This window comes from Lontra canadensis, unplaced genomic scaffold (assembly GCF_010015895.1).
Source record: "Lontra canadensis isolate GAN:19392208 unplaced genomic scaffold, GSC_riverotter_1.0 scaffold21, whole genome shotgun sequence".
NCBI lineage: Eukaryota > Metazoa > Chordata > Mammalia > Carnivora > Mustelidae > Lontra > Lontra canadensis.
The window spans coordinates 14,620,430-14,630,106 of NW_022631015.1; the positions used below are offsets into that span (position 1 = coordinate 14,620,430).

A 9,677-nucleotide genomic window follows, 5' to 3' on the forward strand; every position below is an offset into this window, starting at 1 on the left:
ACAGTATGTGTGGAATAAAAAAGGGAACTGTTTTCACAAGCTGTTCTTTGTTTCGTGATTGGATCCAGCGAGCCCGTAGCTGCCCCCGCTGCACTGAGCTTGGCCGGTGGGACTGTCCGGAGCGTCCTGTGATACTTTGTCGGTTGTTGTTGCAGAAGACTGAACTGTTTTTGGAATATTTAACAATTACATAAACAGAGTCAAGTGTTTTCCAATGTGGTTGTCCGGTTTTTATGGCCTTGCTGTGTACTTTCCCTCTTTTTGACAGTAAACTTCTGCCTATGGCTTACAGTTTGACATTTAATTTATTAGCGCTGCTCTGCACCCCTCCCGCGGGAGGGAGGACTTCATGTTGTTTATTGCCAGTTTTTTGTTTACTTTTCAGGTTTGTACTACAAGGTTTAATAATAAAAACGAAGTTTTTTGGATATTTGTCTGTCTTGTGGAAGATGGGTGACTGACACGAGCTCTTTCTTTCCAGTAACGGGGCAGAGGGCTGAACCCCCACCCCCACCCCCACCCCCGGCCAGGGAATGGAGGCGGCGACACCTCGTTCTCCCCGGGGGCTGTGGGACAGGGCCTGACAGCCGGCCGGGCCGTGCTCTCCCACGAGGTGCTGGGCTAGGAGCGGTGGTGAAGGGGACACTGCCGGATGGCCGGCTTCTTGGCAGGACCAAGAACAGAGGAGTCACTCGGATTATGGCTCCTCCTCCTCTGGGCCCAGGTGTGTGTGCTCACACTAAAGGCGGGGCAGCTGGTCTTGTACTCCACACGTGAAAACCCACGCTGACCACGGCCGGATTCTGGAGGAAGCGGGGTATACCTCCAAAAGGGCTTCCTCCTCCGCGCTGCGGAGGCGGGGACGTGGGGCTCCCGGCCCAGCCCGGCCTGACACGGGCTCCTCTGTGGCCCGCGGGGCCCCCAGCCGCCCTCCCTGCACCGAAGGCCCGAAGGACGGATCGAGCGGGAAGCCCTTCTGCACAAACTTTATTGTCAGCTGTTCTTACAGTCCGTTCCTCTCACATCATCGGCAACCGTGTAACAAGCCAAAAGCCTCCATCAAACCACCTGCCTTCACAGTGAGGATCCGCACACGGCCGCCTCTCCCTGGCCACGCCGTGGGAGCGCGCTGACCTAGGAGTCGCTGTCGTCCGTGTGTAAAGTGACGAGAGCAGTGTCCACCTCCACTCCCTCCTCGTCAGACTGGACAATGGGGGACTCACCACCGTCGCCGGGGGTCGGGGCGGCCAGCTCGGTGCAGAGAGACGGCGAGGGAGGCCGCGTGGCTTGTGACCCGGCTGGAGTTGGAGCCGGGAGAGCGGCCTCGTGCTGACCGATCCCCGGTGCGGGCCCTGCGGAGTGGAGGAAATCTGCCATGACGTACGGCTACTGACGGCACAGCGGGGACGGTTCTGGGGACCCCGGGGCCGCAGAGCCAGCCTGCCCAGTGGGCTGGGAGCTGGTGGCACCAGGGGCCCCGAGCCGGGCCTCTCTACCAAGTCCAGGAAAACATGGTGCCAGCAGCACAGGATGCGGGTCTTGCAGGACCATCCCGTGTCCCCTCCATGATCCCAATCCCTCTACATCCTTGGGAGTAATTCAGTAGAAACAAGGCTAAGCGAGAAACCCCCTGGTCTTTCAGCAGTTCTCCCGATTCGTGGAAACTAGAAAGAAGGTCTTAATTAAAGGAGCCAATGTCACGAACAGATGGTCGAGTCCCTGGGAAAGGGGCCAGCCCTCCTGCCGTTCCCAGCGTCCCCACACTCTGGGGACGGGCCTCGGTGCCCCGGAGACAACGGGAAGGGGGAGGGCGCTGCCTTGTGCAGAAGTCAGAGGCGGCAGAAGCTGATGGGGAGGAAGGGGGCCCTGTGGTGCAGCGGGCCGAGCCGGAGGCCACAGTCTGCTGCTGCAAGGACAGGCCTTTGCTTACCAATGCCCAAGTGCGAACAGACCCCGCCCTGCCCCGCCCGGAAGGACTGTCTCCCTGAGCCTGGGGACAGGGCTGGGGCCTCGGAAAATCATCTGCTGAACTTCCGTGACTCGCAGTTTGGGGAAGGCAGTGCGTGGGGGACACATGTCCACAGGGTTGCAACTCCTCTCCAGCTAGGAGCCCGTGCAGAGCCGGAACTCCAGGAACGGGGTCGGGGGGTGGGGGGAGATTGCGGGGGGATGGGAGGGGTCGGGGTGTGAGCCACGTGGAGCCCCCATCTCCTGTCCAGGCCAGACAGCCCGAGTCCAGCGGCCCTCTGAGCCCTGGTGCAGGGGAACGGCCCCTGAGGGGGTGTGGCCCCAAGCACAGGGAGGAGTGGGGGACAGGGCAGCCGGCAGGCCCCACAGGGGTGCGCTCAGGGACTGGCCGTCTGATCACGGTCCTCAGAGGGCTCCCCTCTGGAGGGAGAGGGTGTGTGAGTGTGACCATCTGTGCGAGGTGGTCTCGCCCACCTGAGACTGGAGACAGCACCGCGTTGTCTTCGCCCCCGGAATTCAGGAAGACGTCCAAGGCCTCCTGGTCCGATATGTCCATCAGATCCATCTGCTCCAGCACGTCGATGTTCACTTCCATGGACGACATGCTGCCCATGGGCTCTGGGAAGAGATGGGCGCGAGAGGAAGTGACGCTTCCAGTGGCGAATAACCTTCTAAAAGGTGAGCTTCCAATGCGAAGGCTAACGTTCATAACGCACAGGTATGAGGTATCTGCCACTCGAACCTTCTACACCACAGCAAGAACCACTCCCAGTCAGGCACTGTGACTGCCTCCTGGACCAGCCTTGGTGACTTTGGATCCCTCCAGCAGCAGCCCCAGTTTCAAAGAGCCCTCCTGCCTGCACATGACCTGAGCTTCATAATCCCCGCTGAAGCTGTCCTTGCCCTGGTGACCTCTCTTTAGTCTTTGCTCCGAACCGCAGACAAGGTCTGGGCAGCTGCGGGCTGGTGAGCGGGGCCCACGAGCTCCCCGCGGTGAAAGCACAGAGAGAGGGAAGTCAAGTCTGCCCTGGGCCCGGGGGGACAGCTGCCCCTGCTCCGGAGCCCTGTGCCCACTACCTCTGTGGCCCAGAAAACTGCAAGCCCTGTGGTGTCACCATTCCGGGCGTGACAGTGTCCGGCAGACAAGTTACTTCTGGATGTGGATGCAGCCTCCGCCCCGCTCTCCAGGGCACCCGGGAGCCGGCACTCGCGAGCAGGGCTGGCAGACGCGCGCGCGGCAACACCCCCTCCCGTGTCATTTGTAATGAATAAGTACTTTAATGAACTTGAATCAAAAAACAAGGGCTTATTAGACAAACATTTGAGAAAAGCCAAGTAACTTCCAGATAGGAACATCTGTCACCGGAATGGAGAACTTGGGGCAGGAGCTAAATGGAAGGTGAGTGACGGCCTGACAGTCCGCAAGCGCGCGCTAGACCCAACCCGCTCGGCTGCAGCCCGGAGCAGGGAAACGCACAGGCCGAGCACGTCACGGCTCCAAAGCCCAGGGATGGTGGGGAGCAGCGCGGCCCATGGGGTGAGGAGTTCACCTGCCGGAAGATCTGACCTCCCATACCGAGGGGGCGGGATCTCCCCCATGGGAGACAGAAGGAACAGCCCCCTGTCAGCGGCAGGGCAGCTGGGGGACGTCAGAGGGAAGGGGAGATGGGGCAAGGGAGGCCATAACCAGGCTGACAGCTTCTCAACAACAGAAGCTGTGGAATAAGAAGTTTGGAGAGGTGAGACGAACGTCCTCTCTGAAATTCTAGAACATTAAATGGCATTTAAGATCAAGGATCACATACGAGCTCAGTCAGACAAAGCTTGCCCCATGAATTGGCATGCAGGGCTGAGGGGCTGCGGAGGGCAGGTCCGGGCCACAGGGAAGCCTGTTTCAGGAAGCTTCTCTGCGTGCGAGGCCACAGACAACCAGGAAGCTGGTCACAACAGTACCCCGTGCAGGGAATTCGCTTGCAGGACCAGCGAATGGGGCACGGGTGACAGGAGCCACGCGGGTGTGTGGGGAGCCTGTGGGGTGGGAGGCCCTGCTCCGGGGGGGGGGGGGGGGGACCAGAGCATCTTGAAGCACAGCGTCGTCAATGGTCAGTGTGAGATTCCAAGAAAGAGCACATCGTTTCTGACCCTAAGTGTGACAGAGCTTACTCGAGCTTAAATGACCCTCCCCCCCTCCTCCCACAAAGTGGCAATATCCAAAGCCATGTGGACTGTGGACAAGGCCACGCAGTCCCCGTGCTGCATCACAGCCCGGCTGGTCAGGGGCACAGCGCCCACTGGTCAGATGTGGGCCCTGGGGGTCCTCTTCGGCGGCCGCTGGGCTGTCAGAAGGTGGAGACCAGGCAGGTTCTCCTTAACGGGTATGGAGGCCTGTCAGCTTGCCTTTCTGGCTACTGGCCTTGCTTTGGCACAGTTCTGAAAGATCCAGAAGCTCCCTTTCCTTTCTGTCTGTCCCACCCTCTTGAAGATGGCGGGAGTAGGACTTAGAGAAAAACTGGATTAACAAGCATTGGAACAGCACAACAAAGATTTAGGTAATGAAGCTACCTATGTCAATTATCCCAGTAAAGGCAAATGAATCAGATTTGCCGGTTGTAACAGGTTGTAAGACTGAATTAAAGTGATAAAAATCTACCTATGTTTCATTCATAGGAGACACTCCTGAAACACAAGGACGTTAAAAAAACATGAAAAGCTTAGGAAAAATGGAAAGTAGTTCAACAATTAACTTGAAGAAAGCGGACACAGTAATTTTAATAACTAAAACAGACTTTAAGGGAAAGCAAAAATACTGGGGTAAAGTGTAGAACTTAAAGGCTCAGTTTGCAAGGACAATTCCAAACTTTGTGTGACAATACAATTTGTGGTTACATGTGAAGAATGGCAGACAAGGAAGGTCTAAGAAATCATAATCAGGGGGAGGAGGGCTCAGTATACCTCTTTGGTAATTACATAACCAAATGGTATAAAATTTAGTGATAGGCAATATTTCAACAGCCCAACTTACAAACTTGTTAGAATCTTGCTCTCAAGTACACAGGAAACATGCAGACAAACTCTAAGTCTTGAATTAAAAAAAAAAAAAAATCCCATTCTCTGACGACCACAATGATGTTTAGTAGAAATCAGTAACAAACGGTGACTGGAAACACCTTCACGCAGTATTTAAAGCCACTTCTGAACAGTTCGCAAGTCAAACCATACTGGAACATCTGAAAAACCCAGGAAGAAACCGTTACTTGTCAAAACTTGCAGAATTCTGTTAAAAGTGGTGGACTTTAACCTCCTGAAATGTTCATAGCTTTGACGCCTTATTCAGACAAGAATCCTGAAAACTCAGCCCAAACGGTCAACTTAAAATAGACCAAAACCCAAAAAACCACCACCTGCAAATCCCTAGCACTGGGGAAGAGACCTTCATGAAATATTCCATAGGAAACAACAAAACGAAAAGTTGGGTCTTTGAGAAAACACTTGAAAACAAGAGTTCTTGGTAAGACTCCAAACGAAGGCGCCCACCGCACAAATGAGCAGTGTGAGAGAGGCGGGAGCAAAGCTCGCCCCAGATGCCAGAGACAGAGCCCGCGGACCTCGCTGTGCAAACGTGCTTGAGACGAGCTGGACGGGTGCCATGGAAAATGCGCTAAAATTAGTGAGGAACCGGAAACCTCTACCAAAGGGGAAGAACCGGGAGCTCTTCCCGCAGAGAGAGGGCTGGCGCCTCGCCCCGCACCCCAGGCTGGGGGCAGAGGAGTGAGGACAGCCGCGGGCCGTGGTGCTGCTCCCTCCGTGTAGGAACTGAACTCGGGCAGCCCACGTCTGTCCGGGCCTTTTCCCGGGCCTCGGGCCTCGGGGCTCGGACGCTCACGTTTCTACCGCGGCACGAAGAGCCCAGAAGAGCCCCGGCAACCGCACAGCAGCAGGAGCGCACCAAGGCGCGCAGGGGTGCGGAGGGCTCGGCGGAAGACGGCGCTCCCCGGCCGAGGCCCGGACCCTGTGGCGGGCTGCGGGGTCTGGCCGGCTGCAGGCGTCCGTCTGTCCGCTAGCTGCCGTCCGTCCGCCCCTCCTCCCCGGCCGCGCGCCCCGCCGCTGAGAGCCGGCGCTCCTGCAGGACGGGGCTGGTGGCGCTGCGGTCCCGGGCGAGCCCCGCGGGAGTCCGGGTCGGGACGGGGCGGGGCGAGGACATGACGCCCAGCGGCGGCCGTGGAGGAAGGCTGGGGCCCGGACCCAGGCACCGGAAAGGGCCCTTCCCGCGCGACCCGCAGAAAGACCAGCCGGCACAGACCGGAGAGCCAAGCGCGAGAGGGACCGCGCGGAGCGCTGCGACCGACACGCGGTGGGACGTGCCTGCGACTCGCGCCGCCGGCCCAGCTCCGCTCATGCGCTGGAGGCGAGGAGTTCCTGCGCCAGACGCAACAGGACAAACCGTCGCGGTAAAATGGACAAAAGCGCATATCCCTTTGCTAAACGGGCCTTTATTTATAGGCCGCTCTAGGATCGCTAAGTCTCGGGTCAAGGGAAGGTGACTGCCTCAGGTCATCACCGGCAAAGGCCAATGACTACGGACCATCAAGGAAATGCAAATTAAAAAAACTCAAATAAGAGGTCATTTCATACACACTGGCAAAAATTTAAATCTTGCTCTACCGGTGTGGACTAAGATGAGGAGTGACAGGCGCGCACACACAGCTAGGGCCGCTGTGAACAGACGTGCGGATTTGGGCAGGTCACTGACCGAATCCGGGAAAAACAAAGATAAGCACATCAAAGGACCCCGTGATCACGACCTGGTCCTACAGCTTAAGGAAGTGGTTCTCAAAAGCGGGGGCCCCGGGGCCAGCAGGCTCTAGCGTTCCCTCACCCCAGAGCTGGTCAGAAACGCGAATTCTCAGGCCCCGTCTCTGACCTACTACATCAGGAACCCTGGGGTGGGGCAGCCCTCGCGGTGACAGGGAGGCCGGGAACTCTCCTCCCGTGGACCGGGACGCACGAGAATGTCCTTAACAGTGCGGTTTTTTAAAACTCTTGAGAAAGCACCTGAAACCAGGAAACCCATCACACCACGAACAGAGTTTCGCATATTCATTCAGTAGATCTGGAAATGATGTAAGAGTGAAAAGGAACAATGGAGGCTGAAAGCGCGGGTGTGGACAGTGAGCAGGAGGCCGGTGGGGAAGGCCGGTGGTGGAGGGACCGGGCGGGGCCCTCAGGCAGGGCCTTCGCAGGGGAGGGTGCTGCGTTAGTACTCGAGCTGGGTGCTTAGCACACGGCGGTTTATGTCATTCCTTATACCTCTGGGTATGTTTGGAATATTTCATAACGTGTAAAAAAATATATATGAACTAAACGTGGCAAAGTATTAAAATGTTAAATCTGGAAACAAGAGTATGGGACATTTTCAGTTCTTTTCTGGATATTTAAAATACTCCCTAATTCAGTGAGAGCCCATAATGGATCATGGTAAATGTCCAAGTTCTAAATAAAACCCTCATGAGGAGATAAACGCATAAGCTGGTGATTGTGCTTTGAGATACTCCTCCAATCAAGATGGTACCCTAGGGGGACACGAGATGAATTTTAGTTTGGTGCATTTTTATCTGTTCTCTAACTTTGCTAATCTTACCAGCAGCCCACACATCCCCTCCTCCTCCTTCCCAAGCACTGGGTCCATCCCGGACATCCGCGGGCTGAGTCAGAGCATCTCAGGGCACAGGGGGGGCACTCCTGACTCCAGGATTCGACTCTGCTGAGTTCCGGGAGGCCCCCCGGGAGCCCGAGATCCACGCAGGGACGCGCATACAGAGCAGGGCGTCTGCAAGCTGAGCTACTCGCTACCAGCTGCGTCCTCAACATAGCGGCGATAAAGACGCCAGAAGCCGGTCCGGACCACCCCCGCTCCCGCGCCCTGACCACACTCAGGTGGCTCCCAGGTCCCCTCACTGCCGTCGTGGCGCTCCACCCTCTGTGGGTTCTCCAGCCTCACCCTGACCCAGGGCGGCCCGAGATCCCTTTACCCTTTACACGGACACTTTTCTGGGTAAAACTTCCCATGCCTTTGTCTTCATTCAAAACTGATGCTTTGGAAAACGTGAAGAATTCAGACTGCTATTTCTGATGAAATACCACGTTCACTATGGACATTTCATCATCTTGACTGATTCTCCCACACGAAACCGCCCCACGTTCATCCCTGGAGACGACCGCTCCAGGCCACAGGCGCGTGGGACCCGCCGGGCTGGGAAGCCCAAGGGACGGCTCCCGACAGCCCAGCGGAGAGATGCCTGTTATCTGTGAACGTCCTTCCCGCTCTGGCTGCAGCACAAAGCGAAAAAGCCCAGATCTTCCAATTTTCTTCGTCAGTGCTTTCACAACCACACAAACTGGCAACATGTGCCCGACTCCATTTTTTTTTTTTTTAACCTTAAAAAAATGAGCCCAACACTTCTTTGGAATTTGAAGAAGGCTCTTTTTTAGGTGTCCAAAACCACAAAATTTTTTTTTAACGGACGTCTGTTCAACGAGTGCTGGCTGAATGTGTCACTGTGCCGCCCAGAGGGTCCCTGTCCCCAGGGGCTCACCGGCAGCAGGAGGAGGGACTTCTGAACCTGTCCTGCTTCCACCACACCGGCCCGCTCGGCGCGCGCTCAGGGCTCTCCCCGTAAGACGCGCTTCATCTCTCTGCTCCTCTGGGCCTACAAATGTGCCGAGCGCCCGGGGCCTCGGGGAAGGTCTGCTGAGCAAAGCCGACCGCGGAGAGCTCGCCGGCCCTTCGCTGTCCCACCTCCTCCAGGCCCTCCTGGTACAGGGGCGGCTGGTGATGCTCAAATCCGCAGGTCATGTCCGTCAGGACGTGCATGTCTGTTACGGGCTGCTTGTAGCCCCCAAATTCCTAGTTGAGGCCCTAACCCCCACTGTGCCGGGGTCTGCTGCGGGGGGCCTTTGGGAGGCGCAGAGGCCTAGGTGCGGTGGGGAGGGCTGGGCCTCCCCTCAGGCGATTAGCGCCGTCTGAAAAGACACGCCCGAGGCGGGGGCTCTCACTGCCACGTGGGGGTGCGGGGAGATGCGAGCCAGGAAGAGGGCTTGGGCCCCGGGAACCGGGTCTGCCAGCGCCTTCATCTCGGACCTGAGCCTCCAGAACTGGGGGAAATAAACGCCCGCGGTTTAAGGCGGCTGCGTGTGGGGCTCTGCCACAGGGGCTCGCGCTAAGACGGCCTCCTCGTCACCCCAGCCCACGACAGGACCCAAACCCCTGCACCCGATGGGGGCCGCTCACCCCCAGCGCCAAGCAGCGGAGCGCGCGGACAGCGCCCTCGCGGGAGACGGGCTGCCCGGCTCTTCAGACACAGCCACGGCAGCTCTGTGGCCTGCAACAGGCCAGAGCCAGCCCCGGAGAGACAGACACTTGTCTTCAAACCTGTCCGACCCACACGACCGACCGCACGAGGCGGCCTTCAGTGCACTCTGAGGCGCTCAGATGCCACTTCTCATCTGTTTTCTCTGCAGTTTCCCTTCCTTGTTTCTGGTGTCTTTGGCCTCTCCTGGGCAGGGCAGGCGGGTGGGCCAGGCCCGAAAGAGGGGAGAACAGTGTGAGGTTAACAGAGGTACGTCGGGGGCGCTGAGGGGCGGGGGAGCCCGGGGAGGCCTGGGGAGAGAACGGAGGCTGAGGATGGACAGATTGCGGGGGGGGGGGGGGG

At 57.8% G+C, this 9,677-nt stretch overlaps 1 protein-coding gene across 1 annotated transcript in view; it reads right to left on the minus strand.

Annotated features, from left to right (window-relative positions):
• Window positions 1–970: 970 nt before the first annotated feature.
• The window catches only part of DTNBP1 (dystrobrevin binding protein 1), a 127,360-nt gene continuing 118,653 nt past the window's right edge, over window positions 971–9,677 (minus strand). Inside the window, exons 9-10 of the mRNA XM_032861604.1 lie at window positions 2,443–2,586; window positions 971–1,352 (exon numbers count right to left, since the gene is read on the minus strand). Of these exons, the coding sequence (XP_032717495.1) occupies window positions 1,135–1,352; window positions 2,443–2,586 (362 nt within the window). The 3' untranslated portion in view covers window positions 971–1,134. The remainder of the gene's footprint in view (window positions 1,353–2,442; window positions 2,587–9,677) is intronic.